The sequence below is a fragment of the Microcaecilia unicolor genome, chromosome 12 (assembly GCF_901765095.1).
Source record: "Microcaecilia unicolor chromosome 12, aMicUni1.1, whole genome shotgun sequence".
NCBI classification, from domain to species: Eukaryota; Metazoa; Chordata; class Amphibia; order Gymnophiona; family Siphonopidae; genus Microcaecilia; species Microcaecilia unicolor.
In genome coordinates this window covers 84,813,094-84,840,440 of record NC_044042.1, presented here as the reverse complement: position 1 = coordinate 84,840,440, position 27,347 = coordinate 84,813,094, and the positions used below count along the sequence as shown (strand labels likewise).

The following is a 27,347-nucleotide window of genomic DNA, read 5'->3' as shown; positions in this document are numbered from 1 at the left end:
CCTAATAACTTTCCGTGAATATTAGAAGCAGGAAGCCTCTGAGAGAGCTTGCTGAGGTAAAAAAGGGGCACTCAGGGAGGATAAAAGCCACAGTGGAAAGCTACGTGAATTCTCTGCTTTGATCTTTACTAAAGGAGGATTTTGGAGAGACACCAGCTCTGGATACAGTCTATGATGATGGTGATTTAGAAAAACTGAAGCAAATCACAGTTAACCTCTATGATATAAAAGAGAAAATTCAGAAAAAAAAAAAAGTCGAACATCACCTGGACTGGATTATGCATAACCCAGGGTTCTGAAAGAACTCAGGGGCCGAAATCGTAGACCTATTTGTAGCAATCTTTACCCTAGCATTAAAATCAGCGACAACACCTGAGGACTAGAGGGACACCTGGATAATGAACGGAGACAGCTCGCATTCCCCTTCTTGATGAATTTTATTCCAAACTGAAAAAATAGAAGTTCTACTCGCTCCCATAGATTTTATTTATTTATTCTTATATCCCACAATTATCCAAAAACAGGTTCTTCGCTTCAATATGGCTTACATTTTTCATTTAGCAGATGTGCCATTCTTTTGTATTTAGCATTACCTTTCTTCCCAAGGATCATTTTCCGCAACCTGGTACAGTCAATGGTGCTGAGTCACCTAGATTACTGCAATGCACTATATACTGGCTTTAAAGAGCAAATCATCAAGAAACTTCAAACAGCCCAAAACACTGCAACCAGACTTATATTTGGAAAAACAAAATACGAACATGCAAAACCCTTAAGAGAAAACTACACTGGCTTCCTCTCAAAGAGCGCATCACGTTCAAGGTCTGCACCCTAGTTCATAAAATCATTCACGGAGATGCCCCGGCCTATATGTCAGACCTTATCGACCTGCCATCCAGAAACGCTAAAAGATCAGCCCGCACATTCCTTAATCTTCACTTCCCTAGCTGTAAAGGACTAAAATATAGACTAACACATGCGTCCAGCTTTTCCTACATGAGCACGCAGTTGTGGAATGCACTGCCACCTAACTTAAAAACAATCTTTGACCGAACTAACTTTCGTAAATCTCTGAAGACCTCTCTCTTCAACAAGGCATACAATAATGACCAATAAAAAACTGTAACACATCACCATTCTGCCTTATATTCTGAATGCCTTCTTTACCTGTCTGCTTAATTCAATCATGATACCCATGTTTGTATCTCCTACTCTGAACTGGCGATTGCCAGGACAGAACATTGTAAGCCACATTGAGCCTGCAAATAGGTGTGAAAATGTGGGATACAAATGCAATAAATAAATATACAGGAGAATATACCATTTGATGATCTCCATAGAAACTGTGTCAAGGGATCTGTCTCAACACTGGTGTTGCTGAATTTCTCACAGCCTTCAAACACTGTGGATCATAATATCATGCTTACAAGGCTGCCAGAAACATGCATCAGTGTCACAGTATTTACATGGTTCAGACAGACAATAACAGTTCTGTTCAGCAACAGCACGTCATCACCTTGGGCACTGAACTGTGGGGTGCCAAAAGGGATCACCTATTGTGTCACCTATTTTGTATAATATCTACCTCAATCCTTTTGTGCCTATGGACATAAAATTCTATATCTAAGCTGATAATGTGCAACTACTGATACACGTTGAAACAGATCTACCCACAGCTTTGAGTAAACTTGTCTGTCTAGCTGTAACTGAGGAATGGGCAAAAAAACCCCAACAAACTCTGCCTGATCCCAAGCAAATAAAGATTCTGTGGGTTCCTAACACAAGTGGACAAGTACCTGACTTCAAAATACATTTTTGGGAAGTATGAACTCCCCCTGAAAATCACAGGGCAGGAATCCTGGTATACTGCTAGACCAGGGCCGTAGCCAGACTTCGGCAGGAGGGGGGTCCAGAGCCTGAGGTGAGGGGGCAGTTTAGCCCCCCGGTGCCACAGACCACTTTTGACCCCCCCCCCCCCCCGGTGCCGCCGCCGCCCCTCCCTTGTCCCTTTTGACCCCCCCTTCCGCCGCCACCATCCCTCCCCCGCCACCGCCAGGTACCTTTGCTGGCGGGGGTCCCCAACCCCCACCAGCCGAAGTCCCCTTCAGTGCCGGACTCCGAGTCTGGCATGTTCACCGATCTGGATTCTGTTTCTGTGAGTCCTGATGTCCTAGACATCTCTTCGGAGAGGAGTATTACAAGTCCGTTCTGCTTTTTAATATATATTTCATATATATCTTTTTGAAGAGAGGAGACCTGAGAGGATTGTGTCTCGTTATTTCCCTTGGAGTACACATTCCATGTTACATCTTCTAAGGTTACAAAGACCCCTGAGGCAGGCCATTGGGCCGAAACACGGCCGTGTCGGGTCATTTTTATGTACATTGTTATTTTTTAACTTGTTATTTTTCAAGTGAATAAACACATAATTGTTGGTATCCTCATCCACTCTCCTCACTTTTTGTTTTATATAACTTTCTAATCCGCTGCCAGCAACCGCACCTCCCCTTTCATTCCCAACGTTTGGATATCTCTGGCCAGATCTTTGTCAAGTTTCTCTGTTTCTGTCTATAGAGGTTTCCTCTTCTTTTTTCAATGTTCGCCATATTGCTTCTTCCTTTCCTCAGGCCCCCTCACTTCAGTCGTTTAATATTGTTTCTCACATACAGAGCTATTCCTCCACCTTTTCAACCATCTCTAGCCTTCTTAAATAGATTACAGCCCAATATGGTTCCATGCCATGAATGACACTGTCTCCCTGAATTTAAGTCTGCCTCTAGCATTAAGACTTGCAGATCATGAATTTTGTTTCTTAGACTGTGAGTGTCTGTGGTCATTCCTTTCCAGCTACATTTTAATGGTACTCATCTTTTGTGTATTTTTTTAAAATTTTTTTTTGCTTAGGGCCCCATTTACTAAGCAGCAGTAAGCCCAACATGGGCTTACCACTCGTTAAACAGGAAGTACCACCAGGCACAGCAGCCTGGCATTACTTCCCACCCCTAGCGCACCATCATATCCAGCGCTACAAAAATCTATTTTTGTGGTTCCAGAGAGTACCCTGTGGTAATTGGGCAATACCGCTCACTGTCCGGTTACCACGAAAGCCAGAGCCACCAAGAGACTAGGCTGGGCCCAGGGCAAGGCCGCCCCCCCCCCCGCCACGGTAGTCCGCGGTCTCACCTGCCTGCCTCCACGGCTCCAGGCCCCCTTCATTCAAAGCGGCAGTCGCAGATTGCCTCTCTTCTGGCCTTCCCTCTCTGTGTCCCGCCCTCGTCTGATGTAACTTCCGGTTTACGCGAGGGCGGGACACAGGGAAGGAAGACCAGAAGAGAGGCAATCTGCGACTGCCGCTTTGAATGAAGGGGGCCCGGAGCCGTGGAGGCAGGCAGGTGAGACTGGGGACTGCAGCGCTGGTGGCCTGACCCCGGCGCCGGGCCCCCCTTGGAGGCCCGGGCCTGGGGAATTTTTCCCCCCCTGCCCCCTCTCTCAATGGCCCTGACGAGAGCCCTTACTGCCATCTCAATGGGTAGCAGTAAGGGCTCCCCTCCCCCCCCCCCCAAAAAAAAAAAATGGCCACGCGTGCTTTACTTACTGCATGGCCATTTCCTGCAGGAAAGAGAGACTTCCCTTTTACCAGCTGCAGTAAAAGGGGGCCTCGAGCGTGAAAAACACACACCGATACCAGCACAGACAGGGGCCCTTAGTGTCCCCTTCTGCGTTATTGAGAGGTGAATTGCTGAGATGATTATTGAAATTATAATTTTTTCACTGCTGTTAACACCTTTGCTTTTACTGGGGGTGTCTAACTGAAATGACCTGCTTCCATATGCCCCTCCCACACACACATATGTAATTTAAACGTCTAGAAACGTAGCAGTTTCTCCCACAGCACATGCACTCCTGCAGGTATTATAGAAAAGGCTCAGCATCAGCCTATCACTTTCTGAAGTGTCATTGGAAATTCAGCTCATCCCATCTGGACATCTCAATTCTGATCTCTATGTTCTATGTAAAATGGAACTCCATGGCTTGCTGGCTCCATACTTACACCTCTGTTGCCCTCCCCCCCCCCCCCCCCCCCCCCCCCAAAAAAAAAAAATCCAGAAATGTTACTACTACAAGAGCATACTAGTTATTTACATGTATGGAGAAGCTTCTGGTACGCATCTTTTTCAGTTCGGTCTCTTCTTCCAAGTTCGGTCTTTATGTGTATTTTCCAGGTTTTCTCCATTTTACTTCTGGCCCTGCTAATAAAAAACACATCCCGATTAACACCATCTGTAAATGCCATATTTGCATCAATCTATATGATGCCCCACTCTATATGCTAAACCTAGTGGACCTACCGCCCAGAAACGCCAAAAGATCGGCCCGCAAATTCCTCAATCTGAATTTCCCCAGCTGTAAAGGAATGAAATACAAACAGGCTTATGCTGCCACCTTTGCGTACAAAAGTATACAGCTCTGGAATGCGTTACCCAAGACCCTGAAAACCATGAACAATCTAACCAGCTTCTGCAAAGCTTTGAAAACACACCTCTTCAACAAAGCTTACAAAAGTCAACCTCGATGATACATATCATCCCTTAATCTACCCAAGCACACCAAAATCACCTCTCACACAACCTACCCAACATCTAAATCCTCTTCTACCCCAGCTTTTGATCAACTGTATTTAAATCATGTATTGACTTTATCATAATCTTACTCTGTAAGCCACATTGAGCCTGCAAAAAGGTGGGAAAATGTGGGGTACAAATGCAATAAATAATAATAATAATCTCAGTGAGGCAGTAAAGTGTTTCTAGCACTAGTATGCTGAACAGGCCCGTGCTGGGGCTACTCACTACTACTATTCCTGCACATCTTGGGTCTGACTAATGGACGCACTTCAGCCACTGTACTGATAACCACAGATATTTTTGTTGTTGTTGCAAATGAACACATATCAATGACCTTGGAGTTGACAGTTGCTATTTCATTTCAAGAGATTTTGGATTGCTATCAAAACTGGACCCAATGCAATTGGGTTTGTGATCTACATTTAGCAAAGAAATAATATTAGTGGCAATATTATCAGAAATTAGATTAGTATTATTTATTTGTTACATTTATACCCCACATTTTCCCACCTATTTGCAGGCTCAATGTGGCTTACAAAGTACCGTAAAGGCGTTTGTCATTTCGGTTGATAACAAATACAAGATTGTGTTGTGGTCAATTGAGATAGAGGTGAATCAGGCGTTATGGGTCGAGGGCAAAGAGGATAGTAAATTGTCCAGTACGATCTTTGATTATGTTGTGTTGCAGGGTGTGGGGATTTATGTTGGATCGTTGGGATAAGCTTTTTTGAAGAGGTGGGTTTTTAATGACTTCCTGAAATTTAGGTGGTCATGTATTGTTTTCACAGTATACGGGAATCCATTCCATAGTTGTGTGCTTATGTTGGAAAAGCTAGATGCATAAGTTGTTTTGTATTTTAGCCCTTTGCAGTTTGGGTAATGTAGGTTTAGGTATGATCGTGCTGATCTGAGTCTGTTTCTAGTTGGTAGATCTATTAGGTCTATCATGTATCCTGGGACTATGCCGTAAATGATTTTGTGGACCAATGTGCAGATTTTGAAGATGATCCGTTCTTAGATTGGGAGCCAGTGCAGCTTTTTTTGAAGGGGTTTAGCACTTTCGAATCGTGTTTTACCATATATCAGTCTGGCTGCTGTGTTTTGGGCGGTCTGGAGTTTTTTTGTGAGTTGTTCTTTACATCCCGCATAGATTCCATTGCAGTAACCTGCATGACTGAGGACCATTGATTGTGTTAGTTTACCAAAGTTATCCCTTGGGAAAAAAGGTTTTATTTGAGTTTCCACATTTAGTAGAACATTTTCTTTATTATGGTTTTTACTTGGCTCTCGAGAGTGAGGTTGCGATCGATTGTGACTCCGAGTATTTTTAGGCTGTCTGAGATAGGGAGTGCATGTCCTGGGGTGTTTATGGTTGCGGGTTTATAGTTGTTATGTTGAGATGAGAGGATAAGACAGTGTGTTTTTCCAGTGTTCAGTTGGAATGAGTTTGCCCGAGTCCATGATGTTCAGGCCATCATTGATTTCATTAGTTATTTCAGTCAAGTCATGTCTGAAGGGAATGAAGATTGTAACATCATCTGCATAGATGAATGGGTTAAGGCCTCGATTGGATAAGGACTTTGCCAGTGGGATCATCATCATGTTGAAGAGTATTGGTGATCCTTGAGGTACTCCGCAGTCTGCTTTCCACGGTGATGATATGTTTGAATTTGATTTTACTTGGTATGTTCTGGTGGTTAGAAAGCCCTTGATCCAGTTGAGTACGTTTCCAACAATCCTGAAGTGGCCAAGGAGTCTTAGTAATATATTGTGGTTTACCATGTCGAATGCGCTCGACATGTCGAATTGAAGGAGAAGTATGCTTTTACCTATGGCTATTTCCTGTTTGAATTTGGCCAGGAGAGTGACTAGGACAGTTTTGGTATTATAGTGGGAGAAGAATCCTGATTGTGAGTCGTGTAGTATTGAGTGCTTGTCCAGGTATTCCGTAAGCTGTTTGGTCACCAGGCTCGCCATCAATTTTACTATTAAAGGGATGGACGCAACTGGGCGGTAGTTGGTAAGGTCATTAGGTTTTTTTCTTAGTGTCTTTTGGTATTGGGGTAAGTAGGATGTTACCATAGTCCTCGGGGAAGAAACCTTGTTGTAACGCAAAGTTTAGGTGGGATGTGAGGTCTTCTATGAATCGGCTAGGGGCAGATTTAAGTAGATGACTGGGACATATGTCCAGTTTGCAGTGGGTGTTCGCGAATCTATGAGTCACTTGTGTAACTGATTCAGTGGTGAGCAGATTGAGTGTGGACCAGATGCGGTCAGCTGGGTATCCGCCCGGGATTAGGTCTAGGTCGTCGAAGAAGTTTTCGATGTTGGTGTTGTGATGAATGAAGACAGATGGAAGACAGCAGATATTTATAATGCAGTTATATTTATCAGCTGTATTCAACATAATAAAATCTGATATTATAATTACCAGGCAGAATTAATCAGCTTAACAGATGTGGTCGTTTACAGGATTCTTAAAAAATAGATCTCCTCCAAGTTTCCTGGCAGAAAGAACTATTAACATCTGTGGAGTGGAGGAGCGGCTTAGTGGTTAGAGCACCAGTCTTGCAATCCTGAGGTGGCCAGTTCAAATCCCACTGCTGCTCCTTGTGATCTTGGGCAAGTCACTTAACCCTCCATTGCCTCAGGTACAATCTTAGATTGTGAGCCCTCCTGGGACAGAGAAACATCCAGAGAGTACCTGAATGTAACTCATCTTGAGCTACTACTGAAAAAGGTATGAGCAAAATCTAAATAAATAAATCTTGATATACAAATCCCCTATCAATCATTATTGCTTATTTAGGGGCCCAGGGGCCTTGTGCCTGTAATGGCAGCTGTTTCTGCCAGGGCCCCTTTTACCACAGCAGGTAAAAATAGTCAAAAATGAATTGGCCATACAGTAAATTCGCAATTGCCGCATGGCCATTTCAGGGGGGAGCAGTTACTGCCACCCACTGAGGTGGTGGTAAGGACTCCCACGCTAAACTTGGAAGTAACCAGGCAGCACACAGCACTGCTTAATTACGTCCAGATAACCCCCTGTGGAAATATTTCTGCTAGCACTGGAAATACCACGCGCTGGGGGTGGAACTACTTCCAGTGCCTACGTTGGGCCGGTGGTAGTTATGGATTGCCCCATTGCAACCCTATAGTAAAAGGCTCCCTTGGTATTTGCTATACTGCCTTGGCTGATGTGCAGAACAAAGTGGTGTACAGACTACAACAGAGAAATAGAAAAGAAACTACAATGTCTGGGATAGAAAAAGACAACAAACATGAGAGAGAGCCCAACAATCTTTACAAGTGGGGGATGGGTGGGTGGGGCGAGGAGAGGGTAAAGGACTAGGAAGGTGAGGAGGGAAATGGTGATCACAGATGAGTCATAGTCCCTTAAGTACCACAGGCTTGCTGGAAGAGCCCATGTCTTGACTGCTACTTTGAAACGTTTGAACAAGAGACTTCACCATGTAGACGTAATGGAAAATTACTTCAGGTAAAAGGTGCTGTGAAGAAAAAAGCACTATGTATAGTAGATTCAAGCTGAGCCGCTGTCAGCCTGGCAGAACCAAACAATGGTCATTCAGGGAGCGAAGAACAAGACACAAGGAATAGTGAGAGCTATAAGATGAGGTAGGACATCCAACTGAAATGTCCTGAAAGTAAGCTAGCGACTAACTTGTGGCTTGTGGGCATTCCAGGGGCGGGGTCAGGTTGTGCCAATATTCAGCACATGATCACATAAGTAAACCACTTAAATTGGGTTGTAAAAATAGCTGTCCTAACTTTAAGTAGTTTGGTTTATGCAGTCACAGGCTGAATATTGACTGAGCCGGCTAAATAAAATGGATAGTCAATGCCAAAGCCTGGACAGGGCCTGACGTTGAATATCCGGGAATAACGTCAGCAGTGGGCAGCAAAGCACTCACTGTGGCTGGTTGAATATTGGAGGAGGGGGTAAAATTTAAACTTAATTCAATATTCAAGTGGGAGCCAATGGTGACCTTTTTTTTTTTTTTAAGCAGAAGCTCGGCTCGGTCTGTCTTGCAAATATGACAGAGCAGGTGAATGGCAATGTGTTGGAGGATTTGGAGTTTTTTTTTTTTTAAGTAGGCTTAAGAGGATCCGGCATATACGATATTGCGATAATCGAGACAGGTGATAAGAAGAAAAAAGTAGAAGAGCACAAAAGCAATAGTGACTGAAAAATATCCCTAACAGACCAAAGTTAAAGTAGTATGAAGAAGCCTATCTTGAGGACAGATGAAATGAAACTTGAGAAGCAACGGACAGCCGAGAGTCTAGAGTAAGTCCTGTCGAAAAGAGGGGATGCATAAGATAAGATAAGATGAGGGGATGCATAAGATATGTTGTTGTGACAACCGATGAACTCTGTTAGTTGAGTAAGAAGATGGATAACCATAAAAGAGGGGCAAATCAAAAGACCGTATCTGATGAGTAAGGAGATCCGGTAAGGAACTGGAAGCCAGCAATAAGAAGTGGAGTAACATGGTCAAATTTCTTTTTATTTTAGAGAAGCTTAACAGCAGTGTTTTGAAGTAATTAGAGGCTATGTAGTTGTGATTTGGGGAGACCAACTAGGAGAGAGTTGCAGTAATCCAGTTTAGATAAGACCAAGGCATGTAAATAAGAAGGGATAGAACGTATCTGCCTAAGGATAAAGAAGCATGAGAAAAACACCTTAGAGACTGGAGCATCAAAAGACAGTTGTCAATAGTAATTCCAAAATTTTAGTAGATGTCTGCCCTTTGTTATCTTATCCCCTACATAGTTTCCCAAACCTCCTTTCACCTGCTCTCCAACTCCTCTATTTTCTCCTTTTATCATCCCATCCCTTTCTTCTCTTACCCCTTCTCCATGCACACATCCGTCTCAGTTTTTAACTCATCTATGCCTTGTCTCAAATAGCTGAGCCCATCTTACATGTCTGCCTTGCCCTCACTGCCACATAATTTCTGAATCCAAACTCAATCTCTCAGGCTCCACTTCCCTCATCCCCATGTCCATGTTCAGTCACACATTTCCACCCAATTATCTCAGTCCCCACCTAACCTCTGAATCCCTGTTCCCCTGTATCCCCTCCAAATCTCAAGACTAAAAACCATTTTTATAAGGTAGAACACCCGCATGTCTAGGGTTCCCTCTTGTAATGGGATTACTGCACCGCGTTTATACCTTCTCTCTCATGGGTCCTCTCCCCCCAGCTCATCCCATCTCTTTCAACCTCCACCCCTATGCATATCATGCCCCTTTCAACACCACAGAGTTGGCAGGAGAGAGAGAGAGTCTGGGCATTGGGCATTCTTAGACCATCTCCCCTTTTGCAGCCAGCAACAGCAGGAATCCTGGCAGCAAGACCGGATATCTGTGCCAAGTTGGCAGCAGTGAGTTCAGTTACAGGGGAGGGAGAAGGGTGCAGTATTTCCAGCCTGGACTGATGACAGTAGTGATTGCTGTGGAAGCCCAAGTAGGTTGGGGATGTAGTGTTAAATGATTATCAGTGGGATTTTCTTTCTATTTTTGTTTTTTGGGGGGGAGCAACACCTGCAACATTTCCAGTTTGGGCTGGGGGTAGAGGGAAACAATTACAGGGATTTCAAGAACCTGGCTGCCTGATTTGGGCTCTCTCCAGCCAGGAGGCACATATGCAAAATCCCGTGCCTTACTCAGGACCAAAGGATGGCAGAATTTTTCTATTTAACCCATAGGGAGCGCACTTCTTAGGCCAGTGATTCCCAAATCTGTGCTAGGGGAACCCCAGTCAGTCCGGTTTTCAAGATATCCGCACTAAATATTCATGAGATCAATTTACATGCACTGCCTCCTTGGTATGCAAATCTATCTCATGCATATTCATTGTGGATATCCTGAAAATCTGACTGCCTGGAGTTCCCCCAGGATAGGTTTGGGAACGCCTATTTAGGCCTTTGCCATAAAGGTAGATTTTTAAAACAAATCAGAAGTCTTTTTTTTTCACTCAACATACAATTAAGTGGTGGAATTTCCTACAGAAAGATCTGGTCAGGATAGCATAGCAGGGTTTAAAAAGGGTTAGACAAGTTCCTGGAGTAAAACCTCATAAAGCAATAATGGGAAGGCAGCCCTGGGAAAAACAGCTGCTTTTCTCGGGATATGAGCAGTGATGCTTTGCTCTCCTCCTTGATATCTTGCTAGATACTTGTGACCTGCAATGACCACTGTCTGAGCAGGATACTGGGCTTGATGGTACCTTTGTTCTGACCAGTGCATTTTTTCTAGCAAAAAAATGTGCCGGTACTCAAATGCTAGGCCACCCTTCAGGGGTAGGGTGATCACTGAGGGACCCACCCCACAATAGCCAGGCCCCCTGCAACCAGTCACAGAATCTATGACAAGGCAGCATTGGTGAGTAGAGCCTGAGCTCCTTCATTAAAACCTGGGGTCCACGAGTCAATTTTAGCAGACAATGGAAAAGGTGCCGGTACTCAGTACCCCCAAGTACCCCCTCAAAAAAAGCCCTGGTTCTGACCCAGTTCAGCAGTTTTTGTGTTCTTATGCTCTTGTTTAGTCAGTTAACACCCTCCCACCCCTGCCCCACCAAGTCTTTAAGGGACATTTTCAATATCCCTAAACATTCATGGGAACTTTTTACCCATGGAAGCTACACCAGTTTTTTCAGTCTGAATAATCACCATTATCAATGACTTTAACAACACAAACAGAAAACACCCGCCCATATTGCATACCAACTCTTTCAGAAAGTAATCACTGTTCTGCCTCAAGAATTTAAGCAGTTTAAAAATCAAAGTCCAAGACATACCATACTTCACTGTATACAGCAGCTGAACGAAAGCTTCTCCTGCACAAAAGCCCCTATTCTGCAGTGCTGCAAACTAGAGGAAATGACAAGCTAGATTGGGAAGGAAAAAAAAAAAAAACTAACCACCAGAAGACACTTTCTATTCCGTCTCACTATTGGTAGAAAAAGACAAATTTAAACCAATCAAAACACTTGATTTATATGTCATCATGCACAGGGCAGAGGAAAAGAGGAACTCAAGGAAATTAGTGGAAGACTGAGAATCCAATCCAATAGATCTTGGAAGCCACAGCAACCATGTTGTATAATGCAGTAGTTCCCAAATCTGTCCTGGAGAAACCCCAGCCAGTGAGGTTTTCTGGATATCTGCAATGAATATTCATGAAATGATTTGCATGCACTACATGCAAATTTCTCTCATGTATATTCAGGGTGGATAACCTGACTGACTGGTTGTGAACTACTGTTATAATGTGTACACAGGGTGAAAGAGTAAGGTTTTCTATGCAGAATGCATTCAAACCCAATAAACAGGTAAAAGAAAGGTAAAGAAAACTATTCAGGCCTGGCCTTAAATCTTGATGGAATTGGGTAACTTGGCAGCTCTGGAAATGTATTAGATAAATTCAATAAAACAGTGTCACCTTAGGTGACACTGTTTTATTGAATTTAAGGTGACACTGTTTTATTGAATTTATCTAATACATTTCTAGAGCTGCCAAGTTACCCAATTCCATCAAGATTTAAGGCCAGGCCTGAATTTCCAGCTACGCTCTCCTGTTGCATTACGAGGCCTGCAGCACTGATTGCAATGGTTAGAACCTGGGCCTACAAGCAAGTTCAAAACCAGGAGTGGCCAAAAAGTCTCCCTCCTGGAACTGAGAAACTTGGCAGCTCTTCATTTCTGACTAGTTTTTGGGAATTACTCGTAGGATTGCCAACTGCCTTGTTTTGGACCAGAGTGCCCAAGTTTTAAGCATCTTTTACAGTGTCCAATTACGGAGAGACCAAATTACCCAGTTCCAGGCTGGAGACTTTGGGACAGTCCTGGTTTTGAACTTACATCCCAAAGCAGTGTGGGACTTGTAGTCCCTGATTCTACCATTGAAATCAGAGCTGCAAGTCCCATAATGCACTAGGATGGGGTGGTCAAAAATCCAGGACTACCCAACAGCTCCAGCCTGGAACTGGGTAACTTGACATCTCTGCATTATAAGATAAAGTTGCAACCAGATCCAAATTTGATCGGTCCTGGGTTTACTCCATTATATGTAGGGACTTGTAGTTCTGTTCACTATTAAGAAAAACAAAATTACAAGTACATACATTAGACCGCAGTACCAGGAAGTGTGTTGCCATCTGACAACCCAACGACCAGATGCTAAAAGTTCTATGCACTAATAAGTGCAGCGCACTTTCTCTGTCAGATGGCGTCTCTTCTCCCCAGTAGTGCTTTCTGATTGGAGGGCAGCATTAAAAGTACTATGCCAAAGTACTTAAGTCAAAATTAAAACAAATGCATGTTTTAATACTTAAATAAAAGGAACACATTACAAAATTTAAGTGAAAATAAAAAAAAAGTTTGCCTAATTGGTGAAATTATTACTTTCCTAAAAGTAAAAGCAACAAATGCTTCCTGTACTTTACAAGTGACAAAAGATATACTTAAGTACAGTAACTAATTACTTTTATTTGGTTACTGTAAAACACTGCTGAAGGGCTGCTACCTGGCTGTAGAGAGCTGTGCTGTGTTCCCACCCCTACTTTCCTTTTATCCCATTGCGTGATTGGATGTTATAAGAAAAGGAGGTAAAGATCAGCACAGCCCTCTCATACAGTTCACTATCACGCTTATTTTCGAAGGAGAAGGGCGCCCATCTTCCGACACAAATCGGGAGATGGGCGTCCTTCTCCTAAGGGCGCCCAAATCGGCATAATCGAAAAACGATTTTGGGTGCAAGGACAACCAAAGTTCAAGGGGGCGTGTTGACAGTGTACTGAAGGCGGGACAGGGGCGTGGTTCAGAGATGGGTGGCCAATAATGGAAAGAAGAAGGGCGTCCCTGACGAGCACTTGGCCGATTTTACTTAGTCCATTTTTTCTTGTCCGAAAATGGCCACATGCAAGATGTTTTTGTGCTCTGTGCATTTATCTTTTGGGGCCATTTTTGGAAAAAAAAATTTCCAAGTGAAAAACAGAGAAAAATCAAGCCATTGAGATGTAGGAGGAGCCAGCATTCTTAGTAGACTGGCCACACAGACATCCCAACAGAGCAATAGGGCACCCTAGGGGGCACTGCAGTGGACTTTATGTAAACACTCTCAGGTACACATCTCTGCATTACCTCCCTCCCTATACTGTATGCTGAGCCCTCCACAATCTACCAAACACCTACTGTATCCAACTGTACATCACTACAATACTCTTATGGGTGAAGGGGTCACCCATATATGGGTACAGTAGGTTTTGGGGGAATGTGATAGGGCTCACACTTTCCACCACATGTGTAACAGGTAGAGTGGGATATGGACCTGGATCCTCTTCACTATAGTGCACTTCACTGACTATTACACTACTCCAGGGACCTACTTGCTGCTCTAATAGACCTGGCTGTTAAGTAATGGTTTTAATCACATCTTTGGGGGTGGGGGGTGCAAGGGGGTCAGTGACCACTGCGGCAGTAAGGGGGGTCATCCCTGATTTCCTCCAGTGGTCATTTAGGGCATCATTTTATGCCTTATTCATTCTAAAAACAGGTCTTGACCAAAATGTTGAAGTTTCAGCTCTAGACGTTTTCGTTTTGTTCCATTAATGCTGTAAAACGTCCAAGTGTTAGGCACACCCGAAGCCCATCCATGAAACACCCCCAAAATGCCCCCTTGTGATTTGGATGCACTGCAGATGAATTGCATAGTTAAATGTCTGCAAAATAGGTTTTGAAAATACCAATGTGGACATTTTGAGAAGTTGTTTGTCCAAATGCTGCTTTATGACACTTTTGGGCATTTTTCTATTTAGAAAATTAGCCCCATAGTCTTTTTTTTATTTTGAAAGAAAAAGCCTTGGATATAATACAGGGACAATGTTTTTTTTTTAACCCTGTTAATAACAATCATTGGCATAAACCCTTCAAATCCTTAAATGTGAACTAATTAAAAAACTTAGCTTTTTGTTTTAGTTCAGATGCTCATAGAGCAGGTCCTCTCGATGTTGGCCACCATTTTGCAATGGCAGCATTGCTGCTTCAGGGGATTGTTTGACCGTACTCCATTTAAGTCCCCTGTCTCAGATCAGCCCCTTTATACAGTCATAGTAACATAGTAGATGATGGCAGATAAAGACCTGTACGGTCCATCCAGTTTGCCCAACAAGATAAACTCACAGCATAAGATATGCTGTGATACTTCATATGTATACCTGACCTTTCTATTTTCAAGGCACAGACCCCAGAAGTCTGCTTGCCCCTGTCCTTGTTTTCCAACTTCTGAAGTTGTCATCGAAGCTCCACTCCAGCCCATCCAAATCTGTCCAGCCACGATCAGGGCACAGACCATAGAAGGCTGCCCAGCACTGGCTTTTCTTCCCAATTACTGGTGTTGCCATCTAATTACTGCTCAGCTTCTTTGGATCCACTCAAAGTCTATGTGGGTAATTCTATCAGAAGCTATCTAGTTTCAGGTGGCAAGAAAACATGTAATACCGGTATAGACGCGCAAACAGTGCATTTTTTCTAGCAAAAAAGGTGCCGGTACTCAAATGCTAGGCCACCCTTCAGGGGTGGGGTGATCACTGAGGGACCCACTCCACAATAGCAAGGACCTTTCAACCAGTCACAGACTCTATGACAAGTCAGAATTGGTGTGTAGAGCCTGAGCTCTTTCATTAAAACATGGGGTCCATGGGTCAATTTTGGCAGATAATGGAAAAGGTGCCGGTACTGAGTACCCCCAAGTACTCCCTCAAGAACAGCCCAGCGCGAAAATAAGCAGTTTCTGGCTAAAGTAGTATTCTAGATGCAGTGGCGTAAACATTGTGGGTGGTGATTCACATGATCATAGTTTGGATGCAGCATGGGCAGGGCAGATGTGTGCCTAGATTATAAAATTTGCATCTTAAAATACAGGTGCATTTTTGGCCACTTACACTAGTATTCGATAAAGAAAAGTAGGTGCTTTCCTAGTTTCTTAAATCTAGACCTCCCCCTCCCCCCCCCCCCCCTTATAGAATTTCCTCCCACATGTGTAAAAGTACGTGCAGGCTTTTCAACTATGCTGATGTTTGAAAATTGTCCATGAATGATAAAATATTTTAAAAGGAAAATTTGGGAGGCAGGCAAAGGAGTGGGCAAGTGTGTGGAATCGAGAGGAGTTGCCAACTGAGGAAGAGTTTGTGCTCGGTACCATGAGTTCCAGCACAGGAAGTGACATCAGTGGTGCACCCTTACCTCTCCATTAAGAGCAGCCCTCTGCCATAGAATGGGGATGAAGTCACTGAAGACTGAATCTGTTTGGGAAGATCAGCTAATTAGGTACAACTACAATTTGTTTCAGTATTTTAGGGGAACAAAGAGAAAGGGCAAAACTAAGAACTGGATGTTATGTAGTTTTCAACTCCATGTGGACCTATGGACTCATTTGCAGTGGTTGGCTCCATGGCTGTACAGGAGGGTGTTCCCCTGGTACAGAAGAAGTATCTTTATTTCCTCATTCACCACCCTTACTCTCTCTCCACTGTGAAACAAGGAGAAATGCACCCAGTGAACTCGGGCAGAAGGTCCCAATCAGAATGTCATCTTAGTAGGTCAAGCCAGGGCCGCCGAGAGACTGGGCAGGGCCTGGGGCAAGGCTGCCCCGGGGGCCGCCCCCACCGCCCTCCGTCCACCACTGGGCCAGGCCCCCCTGAACAGGGCCGTGCCTAGGGTCTCTGGCGCCCCCCTGCAGACTATCAGTTGGCGCCCCCCCCCCCGTGAAAATGATCACGCCCCCCCCCCATGAAAATGATCGCTCACCACTTGCCACACTGAAAGGAATTGTCAGCAATATTCTTAGAAACAAATTGCTATACATTGCAAAATAAGATAGCAGATGTAAATTCTCAAAGTGGACATATTCCAAATGCTAAAATGAAAATAAAATAATTTTTTTCTACCTTTGTTGTCTGGTGACTTTCTTTTTCCGATCATGCTGGCCCAGTATCTGAGTCTGCTGCTATCTGTCCTCTTAACTCCATTTCCAGGGCTTCCTTTCCATTTATTTCTTTACTTTTCTCCTTTCTTCTTCATTTCTTGCTCTATATCCATTTCCAGCAATTTCTCCTCTCTCCCTGGGTCCTGCCCTCCCATCCATGTCCATTCTTGTCCCTCTCTGCCCTTCCCTCCTCCATCCATAGCCAGCAAGCCTCCTCTCTCCCCTCCCCTCCATTTCCAGCAATTTGTCCTCTCCCTGGGCCCCCAATGTCCATCCTTGGCCCTCTCTGCCCTTCCCTCCTCCATCCATAGCCAGCAAGCCTCCTCTCTCCCCTCCCCTCCATTTCCAGCAATTTGTCCTCTCCCTGGGCCCCCATGTCCATCCTTGTCCCTCTCTGCCCTTCCCTCCTCCATCCATAGCCAGCAATCCTTGCCTCCTCTATCCCCTCCCCTCCATTTCCAGCAATTTGTCCTCTCCCTGGGCCCCCATGTCCATCCTTGTCCCTCTCTGCCCTTCCCTCCTCCATCCATAGCCAGCAATCCTCTCTCCCCTCCCCTTCCCTTCCAGCAATTTGTCCTCTGCCTGGGCCCTGCCCTCCCATCCATGCCTCTCTGCCCTTCCCTCCGCACCCTGGGGCCTTTAAATCTTTTACTTCCGGTCGCAGCAGCGTCAGTGAAAGCGGAGCGCTGCCGACGTCTCCCTTCCCTTTGCGCTCTTGGTTCCCTCAGTGTCCGCCTTCTTCTGACGTCAGAAGAAGGCGGGACACTGAGGGAACCAACGAGTGCAAGGGAAGGGAGACGTCGGCAGCAGTGGCGTAGCTAGGGTAGTTGACACCCGGGGCCGGTCATTGTTTAACACCCCCCACCCCAAATCCAGTACTAGGCATACCGAGAATACAAAACACTCACGACCTATAGAGCAATTTTACCATACCATAAGCAGTCGTTTCTACGAGTCACACAAGGAAAAGGAAAGCATCTTAAACACTACAGTGAGCACTAGAACATCAATTCACCTATTGTAAAACGAAACCAGACAGAATAGTACAGATCGTAGATCCTGCACAGTCAATGCCAACTGAAAGCCATGTCTTTTTCAAACACAGATACACCCTAATCCACTATAGGATAAGTAATCATAAACTTTCTATTTAGACAAAAATTAAACTGAACCCCCGATGCCAGACTCTGCATACAATGCAACACCACAGAAACAGAAAATGTCCCCTAGTACTGTGCAAAATATAAAGACAGCAGATGTAAATTTGAAAAAACTAACAAATACCAATCACCACTTTACAAATTAACAAATAGAAATAAAACATATACAGAAAATAAAATAATACCATTTTATTGGACTAATACATTTAGCTTCCAGAGGCCAAAATCTCCTTCCTCAGGTCAATACAGTATAGTGCTGTTACAGTATCCTATCCTGATCTGAGGAAGGGGGTTTTGTTCTCTGAAAGTTAAGTCAAAATGTATTAAAATTAGTCCAATAAAAAGATTACCTTATTTACATGTTCTATTTATAAACATTTATTAACACAGCTAAAATACTATATCCTAAAGCAAAATAATAAAAATATATATTTACAGTTTGTTGTCTTTGGTTTCTGCTTTCCTTATCTTCTTTTCACCGTCTTCCTTCCATCCAGCATCTGTCTTCGCTCTCTCTCTGCTCTCCAGTGTCTGCCCTCTCTAATGTTCCTTCCATCCACATCTGCCCTCTATTTCTGCTCCTTCCATCCACCATCTGTCCCAGTCTGCCATCTCTCTCTCCCCCTTCCATCCACCATCTGCCCTCTCTCTCTCCTTTCCCTCTAGCATTTGCCCTCTATCTCTGCCCCCTTCCATCCACTGTCTGCTCTTTCACTCCCTTCTATCCACTGTCTGCCCTTTCTCTCTGCTCCTTCGATTCACCATTTGCCCTCTCTCTTTCCCCCTCCCATCCATTCAGGGTCTGCCCTCCCTCTCACTCCCCATTCCATCCAGGATCTATCCCCCCTCTTCTCACTGCCCCCTCTTTTCGGCTCCCAGTTCCCACCTGCGGCTGCCCCTAGTTCCAGATCCATTGATTCTCCCATCCACCCCTGCCCCAGGCATGACCCCATTCTCCCTCCTGCTCACTTTTCAGACCCCAGTTCCAGCTCCATGCCCCTTCTCCCATCTGTCTCCCACCCAGTCCCTTCTGCCCATCCGAGTCCCCCTCACCCCATCTGGCTCCCACCCAGTCCCTTCTGCTATCCAAGTGCCCCCCACCCTCACCCCATCTGTCTCCAACCCAGTCCCTTCTTCCCATCCGAGTCCCCCTCACCCCATCTGTCTCCCACCCAGTCCCTTCTGCCCATCCGAGTCCCCCTCACCCCATCTGTCTCCCACCCAGTCCCTTCTGCCCATCCGAGTCCCACTCACCCCATCTGCATCCCACCCAGTCCCTTCTGCTATCCAAGTGCCCCCCACCCTCACCCCATCTGTCTCCCACCCAGTCCCTTCTGCCCATCCGAGTCCCCCTCACCCCATCTGCCTCCCACCCAGTCCCTTCTGCTATCCAAGTGCCCCCCACCCTCACCCCATCTGTCTCCCACCCAGTCCCTTCTGCCCATCCGAGTCCCCCTCACCCCATCTGTCTCCCACCCAGTCCCTTCTGCCCATCCAAGTCCCCCTCACCCCATCTGCCTCCCACCCAGTCCCTTCTGCTATCCAAGTGCCCCCCACCCTCACCCCATCTGTCTCCCACCCAGTCCCTTCTGCCCATCCAAGTCCCCCTCACCCCATCTGCCTCCCACCCAGTCCCTTCTGCTATCCAAGTGCCCCCCACCCTCACCCCATCTGTCTCCCACCCAGTCCCTTCTGCCCATCCGAGTCCCCCTCACCCCATCTGGCTCCCACCCAGTCCCTTCTGCTATCCGAGTGCCCCCCACCCTCACCCCATCTGTCTCCCACCCAGTCCCTTCTGCCCATCCAAGTCCCCCTCACCCCATCTGCCTCCCACCCAGTCCCTTCTGCTATCCAAGTGCCCCCCACCCTCACCCCATCTGTCTCCCACCCAGTCCCTTCTGCCCATCCGAGTCCCCCTCACCCCATCTGTCTCCCACCCAGTCCCTTCTGCTATCCGAGTCCTCCCCCACCTTCACGGTCACCCCATCTGTCCCCCACCCTCACCCTGCCTCGTCTTCTCCCTGCCACCCGTCTTTAAAAAGAAATTGTTTGCCGACGCGATAGTGAGCTTACCCTCGCCCCGCCGAGGCCTTTAAATCTTTTGGTCGCCCCGGGTGTCACCAGAAAGGGGGGTGCCGCCGCCGCTCCTCCCGCTGCTCTTCATCCTGGCACCCCCCCCCCCCCCGCACCAGCCCTTTAAATTTATTTGCCGACGCGATAGTGAGCGCAGCACCTCGTGTGGAAGTAAAAGAAGCGAATCCGATCATCTCATTGGGCCTTCCTGCACTGTCCCGCCCTAGAGGAAATAGGAAGTTGCGTCAGAGGAGGGCGGGACAGTGAGGGAAGGGCCAATGAGATGATCGGATCCGCTTCCTTTACTTCCACACGAGGTGCTGCGCTCACTATCGCGTCGGCAAATAAATTTAAAGGGCTGGTGCGGGGGGGGGGGGGGGGTGCCAGGATGAAGAGCAGCGGGAGGAGCGGCGGCGGCACCCCCCTTTCTGGTGACACCCGGGGCGACCAAAAGATTTAAAGGCCTCGGCGGGGCGAGGGTAAGCACCGCGGCGGCGCCCTCCAGAGGTGGGCGCCCCCCTGCGGCGCTTACCTCGCTTACCGCATCGGCACGGCCCTGCCCCTGAATTCAAATCATAGCGCCTCACCTCGACCTCGCTCCTTTGTGAGAAGAGCAGCAGCGGCAGTCTGCAGATTGCCTCCCTTCCAGCCTTCCCTCCCTGTGTCCCGCCCTCACGCAAGTTACGTCAGATGAAGGCGGGACACAGGGTGGAAAGGCCCTCTGCGTCAGTGGCGTAGCCACAGGTGGGGCTGGGTGGGCCGGGGCCCATCCACTTAGGGCTCAGGCCCACCCAACAGCAGCACATATTTAGTGCTAGCTAATGGGGATCCCAAGCTCCGCCAGCTGCCCCTGATGGTGCTGAAAACACTGCTTTCCACTTCAGCAGTCTAAGCTTCCTAAGCTGCTGATACTGGCCTCATTGCATGGGGGGGGGGGGGGGGGGGGGACACTTGGTGCCCACCCACTTCTTGACTAGGCCCACCCAAAATCTGCTGTCTGGCTTCGCCCCTGCTCTGCGTGTGATAGAAAGGGCTTTTTATATTCCTGGTTCAATTAAACACATTTTCTTGGACCTTTCTTCTCACCCAGAGAGATGGGAGCTGACAGAATTGTTAGAGACTTCCAATAAGGACGCTTGGTTGTTGCTATCTTTTCTAAATTATCTGGTACAGATTTGGCTTTAAAATTGCATTTTAGGGAGCGTTTAGCTATTTCTCATACACAACAAGTCCCAGATATTTCACCTCAGACACAGGAGCTAAGGAGGAATTTGCTTGGGCTATGCCTGTAGGCTTTGATGGTAGAAATGTCTTTTTTGTAAAAATATCCCAAGATGTCGTCAGATTAGGGGACCTGTTTACTAAGCTGCGCTATAGACGCACAAACGTTTTAGCATGTGCTAAAAAATTAGCACACGCTAATGCTAGAGACACACATAGAAATATAATTTATTTATTTGTTACATTTGTACCCCGCACTTTCCCACTTATAGCAGGTTCAATGCGGCTTACATAGTAGTAATAAAATTATAAAGTATAGTGCAAACAGGCTAAACTAGTAGAGTAGTAAAGATATGTAAATAGGTAATATTAAAAGGGAGAGGGGGTAGAGGAGGTAGGGGGAGGCAGTGGCGTACCAAGGGAGGGGCGGTGGGGGCGGTCCACCCCGGGTGCCAGTGGGTGGGGGTGCTCCGCTCCCGCCGCCTCCCGTGGCCGTTCCCGCGTTGCCGCACATTAAAAAAACCGGCGAAGCAGCGTCGCAGGCAGCGCCTCGTGCCCTGCTTGTAAAAAAAAAAAAATCAAATCTCCTTCCTCCTTCTCCTCCTCGTCTTGATCTTGACTCGGGCCTTCCAATCAAATTGATTGGAAGGCTCGAGTCGACGTCAAGACGAGGAGGAGAAGGAGGAAGGAGATTTGATTTTTTTTTTTTTACAAGCAGGGCACGTGGCGCTGCCTGCGATGCTGCTTCGCCGGTTTTAACGGGACTGAGGTGGGGAAGGAGAGGGGCGAAAGGGACTCGGGTGGGGGTGTTCAGAGGGGAGAAGGGGACCGGGGTGGGGGTCTCAGACAGGGGAGAAGGGGACTGGGGTGGGGATATCAGAGGGGAGAAGGGAAGGGGAGGGAAGAAGGGGACTGGGGTGGGGAGGGGACTGGGGTGGGGGTCTCAGAGGGGGGAAGGGGAGGGGAGAAGGGGACTGGGGTGGGGATCTCAGAGGGGAGAAGGGGACTGGGGTGGAGGTGTTCAGAGGGGAAAGGGGAGGGGAGAAGGGGACTGGGGTGGGGGGTCTCAGAGGGGGGAAGGGGAGGGGAGAAGGGGACTGGGGTGGGGATCTCAGAGGGGAGAAGGGGACTGGGGTGGGGGTGTTCAGAGGGGAAAAGGGGAGGGGAGAAGGGGACTGGGGTGGGGATCTCAGAGGGGAGAAGGGGAGGGGAGAAGGGGACTGGGGTGGGGGTGTTCAGAGGGGAAAAGGGGAGGGGAGAAGGGGACTGGGGTGGGGAGAAGGGGACTGGGGTGGGGGTCTCAGAGGGGTGAAGGGGAGGGGAGAAGGGGACTGGGGTGGGGGTGTTCAGAGGGGAGAAGGGGACTGGGGTGGGGATCTCAGGGGAGGGGGAGGGGAGAAGGGGACTGGGGTGGGGGTGTTCAGAGGGGAAAAGGGGAGGGGAGAAGGGGACTGGGGTGGGGATCTCAGAGGGGAGAAGGGGACTGGGGTGGGGTGTTCAGAGGGGAGAAGGGGACTGGGGTGGGGGTCTCAGACAGGGGAGAAGGGGACTGGGGTGGGGATATCAGAGGGGAGAAGGGAAGGGGAGGGAAGAAGGGGACTGGGGTGGGGAGGGGACTGGGGTGGGGGTCTCAGAGGGGGGAAGGGGAGGGGAGAAGGGGACTGGGGTGGGGGTGTTCAGAGGGGAGAAGGGGACTGGGGTGGGGATCTCAGACAGGGGAGGGGAGAAGGGGGACTGGGGTGGGGATCTCAGAGGGGAGAAGGGGACTGGGGTGGGGGTGTTCAGAGGGGAAAGGGGAGGGGAGAAGGGGACTGGGGTGGGGGGTCTCAGAGGGGGGGAAGGGGAGGGGAGAAGGGGACTGGGGTGGGGATCTCAGAGGGGAGAAGGGGACTGGGGTGGGGGTGTTCAGAGGGGAAAAGGGGAGGGGAGAAGGGGACTGGGGTGGGGATCTCAGACAGGGGAGGGGAGAAGGGGACTGGGGTGGGGATCTCAGAGGGGAGAAGTGGAGGGGAGAAGGGGACTGGGGTGGGGGTGTTCAGAGGGGAAAAGGGGAGGGGAGAAGGGGACTGGGGTGGGGAGAAGGGGACTGGGGTGGGGGTCTCAGAGGGGGGAAGGGGAGGGGAGAAGGGGACTGGGGTGGGGGTGTTCAGAGGGGAGAAGGGGACTGGGGTGGGGATCTCAGGGGAGGGGGAGTGGAGAAGGGGACTGGGGTGGGGGTGTTCAGAGGGGAAAAGGGGAGGGGAGAAGGGGACTGGGGTGGGGATCTCAGACAGGGGAGGGGAGAAGGGGACTGGGGTGGGGGTGTTCAGAGGAGAGAAGGGGACTGAGGTGGGGGTCTCAGACAGGGGAGGGGAGAAGGGGACTGGGGTGGGGGTCTCAGACAGGAGAAGGGGAGGGGAGAAGGGGACTGGGGTAGGGGTGTTCAGAGGGGAGAAGGGGGCTGGAACTGGGGGCTGAAAAAAGGGGCAGAGAGAGAGAGGGGACAGATCCTAGATGGAAGGGGGAGTGAGAGGGAGGGCAGACCCTGGATGGATGGGAGAGGGAGAGCAAATGGTGGGTTGAAGGGGCAGAGAGAAAGGGCAGGCAGTGGATGGAAGGGACGGCAGAGAGGGCAGACACTGGATGGCAGAGAGAGAGAGAGAGTGAAGACAGATGCTGGATGGAAGGAAGACGGTGAAAAGATGAGGAAAGCAGAAACCAGAAGACAACAAACTGTAAATAAAATATATATGCTTTAGGATAAAGTATTGTAGATGTGTTAAATGTTTATAATAGAACATGTAAATAAGGTAATCTTTTTATTGGACTAATTTTAATACATTTTGGTTAACTTTTGGAGAACAAAACCCCCTTCCTCAGGTCAGGATAGGATACTGTAACAGCACTATACTGTACTGACCCGAGGACGGAGGTTTTGGCCTCTGAAAGTTAAATGTATTAGTCCAATAAAATGGTATTATTTTACTTTCTATATTTGTTTTATTTCTATTTGTTAATTTGTAAAGTGGTGATTGGTACTTGTTAGTTTTTTTCAAATTTACATCTGCTGTCTTTATATTTTGCACAGTACTAGGGGACAGTTTCTGTTTCTGTGGTGTTGCATTGTATGCAGAGTCTGGCATTGGGGGTTCAGTTTAATTTTTGTCTAAATAGAAAGTTTATGATTACTTATTCTATAGTGGATTAGGGTGTATCTGTGTTTGTGAAAAAGACATGGCTTTCAGTTGGCATTGACTGTGCAGGATCTACGATCTGTACTATTCTGTCTGGTTTTGTTTTACAATAGGTGAATTGATGTTCTAGTGCTCACTGTAGTGTTTAAGATGCTTTCCTTTTCCTTGTGTGACTCGTAGAAATGACTGCTTATGGTATGGTAGAATTGCTCTATAGGTCCTGAGTGTTTTGTATTCTCGGCATGCCTAGTACTGGATTTGGGGGGGGGGGGGGGGGGTTAAAAAATGACCGGCCCCGGGTGTCAACTACCCTAGGTACGCCACTGGGGGGAGGTGCTAGTTTTAGTCAAGATTGAGTAAAACAAGGGATAAGGTCGGGGCAAGCATAAGGAAAAATAGGAGGAGGCATGGTCTGAGCCAATGCCGTTGTCGCAGGACCAGGTGATGAAGAGGTGGGTACGTATGGTTAGGTCGTGGCATTTGGATAAGCTTCCTTGAATAGATGGGTTTTCAGCGATTTTCTGAAGGGTAGGTAATCTTTAATAGAACGAATGGGTCTGGGTAGGGCGTTCCAGAGTTGACTGCCTTTGAAGGAGAAGTTGTAATCAAATGAGGATTTATACGTGAGACCTTTGCAGTTAGGGTAGTGCAGGTTGAGGTAATTTCGAGAGGATTCCGAAGTGTTTCTGGTGGGTAGGCCGATCAAGTCGGTCATGTAGCTTGGGGATGCTCCATGGATGATCTTGTGAATCAGTGTGTGGACCTTGAAGTTTATTCGTTCTCTTATAGGGAGCCAATGAAGTTTTACACGAAGGGGTGATGCACTCTCAAATCGTGATTTACCAAAAATGAGTCTGGCTCTATCATTAGCATGTGCTAATTTTCAGAGCGCACTAAAAAGTTAGTGCATCTACGGCTTAGTAAACAGGTCTCTAGTTTAGTGGTAATGATTATGCATTTACTGAACCTAACCAACTGGAAGCTTTGATTAAACAGTATGAATCTGTTTATTAGCCTTTTGAGTCTGATCTTGAGTAAATAGGGTAATTATTTGCACCTATAGGGTAGTAGCATTTACTACATAGATTTCATTCTTTGTTTTTCTTTTCTTTCGTTTTTTTTCCTGAAGCTGCTTTTTTCCTTTTTTTTCTTATGTTTTAGCAGACTATTACAATTATATTTCTTCAAGTGACTCTTATTCAATAATCTGTTTATTTTCCCGTGTTATCTCAATGTGAGTTTAACATGATTGTTCTAATTCTTTAAAATTTTAATTAAAACTAGAAAAAGAAATATTTAAGCAGTTATCTCCACACAAGCATTATTACATTTCTGAGTATTTTTTAACTTCTTGAAATTTGCAAAAGATGTGCTATTTCAGTATTATAACTGGCCCACAGGCCTTTTTGTGGTTATCAGAATATTTATAAAATAAATTTGATATACTGAGTCTACTGGGAAAAACAGTTTATTACGAATGAGTCTCAAATCTGAAATGAACATTCCTTTCAAAGTAGTTCTACATTCTTTTCAAGTAAAAAAAAGTCTGTTCTTAATAAAATGGGATCCTCAATGTTTTGATCAGCCTCAAGGACAGTTGGACCATCATCTTTATCAGAACTGTACCAGTTCTGGAGGAAGAATTGGACCCTTAGCATTATTTAGTATCTGGTTAGCTACTGGACAAAGAGAGAGAGAGGCCATCAATATTATTCAGGATCTCACCAGGAAAGAATAAAACCAGCAACATTAATTGGTATCTCACCAAGTCTGGGGGAGTATGGATGCTGTTTGAACAGACTTGGGGAGAACGGGATCCTCAGTGTTATCACTGTATGATCAATTCCATACAATAGTACTTTCTGTTCTAAGATGGTTAACAGGAGTCTGTCCAAAGTATTTCTTCTCTTTCAGAGATAGTTACCTGACATTTGAAACATCTCCATTCCAGTTTCAGAAATAGAAAAGTAAGTAAAACATCATGATGGCTTACTGGCATTGGCTGTGCCACAGAAAGGCAGTATATCAAACATTTAGAGGCTCATTTTCAAAGCATATAGACTTACAAAGTTACATAGGTTACTATGGGGCTCATTTTCAAAAGAGAAAAACATTCAAAAAGTGGCATAAATCTGCATTTGGACGTTCTTCTCACAAAAACGTCCAAATTGGTATTTTCAAAACCAATTTGTAGACATTTTCCTATGAAGTCCATCAGAAGTGCGCTCAAATCACAAGGGGGCATGTCATGGGCATGTTCAGGGCGGGGTCTGGGTTTTCCTAATACTTGGATGTTTTTCTGCCATAATGGAACAAAACAAAAACATCCGGAGCTGTAAGTTGGACATTTTGGTCTAGACCTGTTTTATTATCAAATAAGCCACAAAAAGTGCCCTAAATGACCACTCGAGGGAATCAGGGATGTCCTTCCCTTACTCCCCCAGTGGTCCTAATACTCTCCCACCCCCCAAAAAAATGTGATTAAAAACATTACTTGCCAGCCTCTGATGTTATACTCAGGTCCATTAGAGCAGTATGCAGGTCCCTAGAGTAGTGGTAGGTACAGTGCACTGCAGACAGATGGACCAAGGCCCATACCATTATTAAAATGGACTTGGGGAAAATCCACTATTTCTGGGATAAGCAGCATAATATGTTTTTTGGGATCTTGCCAGGTATTTGTGACCTGGATTGGCCACTGTTGGAAACAGGATGCTGGGCTTGATGGACCTGTGGTCTGTCCCAGTATGGTAATACTTATGTACCTCTTCCTACCTGTTACACTTGTGGTGGAAAATGTGAGCCCTACAAAACTCACCAGAAGCCCACTGTACCCACATATAGGTGTCTCCTTCACTCATAAGGGCTACTGTAGTGGTTTACAGTTGGGGGTAGTAGGTTTTGGGGGGCTCAGCAGACAAGATAAGGGAACAACGGTGAGATGTGTACCTGGGAGCATATATTTGAAGTCCATTGCAGTGCCCTCTAGGGTGCCCCATTGCTCTCCTGGATGTCTGTGTGGCCAGTCTACTAAGAATGTTACCTCCTCTTGCATCCTAATGGCTTGATTTTGTGCGTTTTTCACT

General features: G+C 46.6%; 1 protein-coding gene across 5 annotated transcripts in view; it reads right to left on the bottom strand.

Moving 5' to 3' along the window:
* Nucleotides 1-11,614, bottom strand: part of LOC115481854 (autophagy-related protein 16-like) — a 39,777-nt gene extending 28,163 nt beyond the window's left edge. For 2 of the 5 annotated variants that reach the window (XM_030221282.1, XM_030221281.1), the window contains exons 1-2: nt 11,449-11,614; nt 4,144-4,250 (exon numbers count right to left, since the gene is read on the bottom strand). In XM_030221282.1, coding sequence (XP_030077142.1) covers nt 4,144-4,234 — 91 coding nt within the window. In that variant the 5' untranslated portion in view covers nt 4,235-4,250; nt 11,449-11,614. The remainder of the gene's footprint in view (nt 1-4,143; nt 4,251-11,448) is intronic. The other 3 variants (XM_030221279.1, XM_030221278.1, XM_030221280.1) reach the window with 2 other exon arrangements.
* Nucleotides 11,615-27,347: the final 15,733 nt, after the last annotated feature.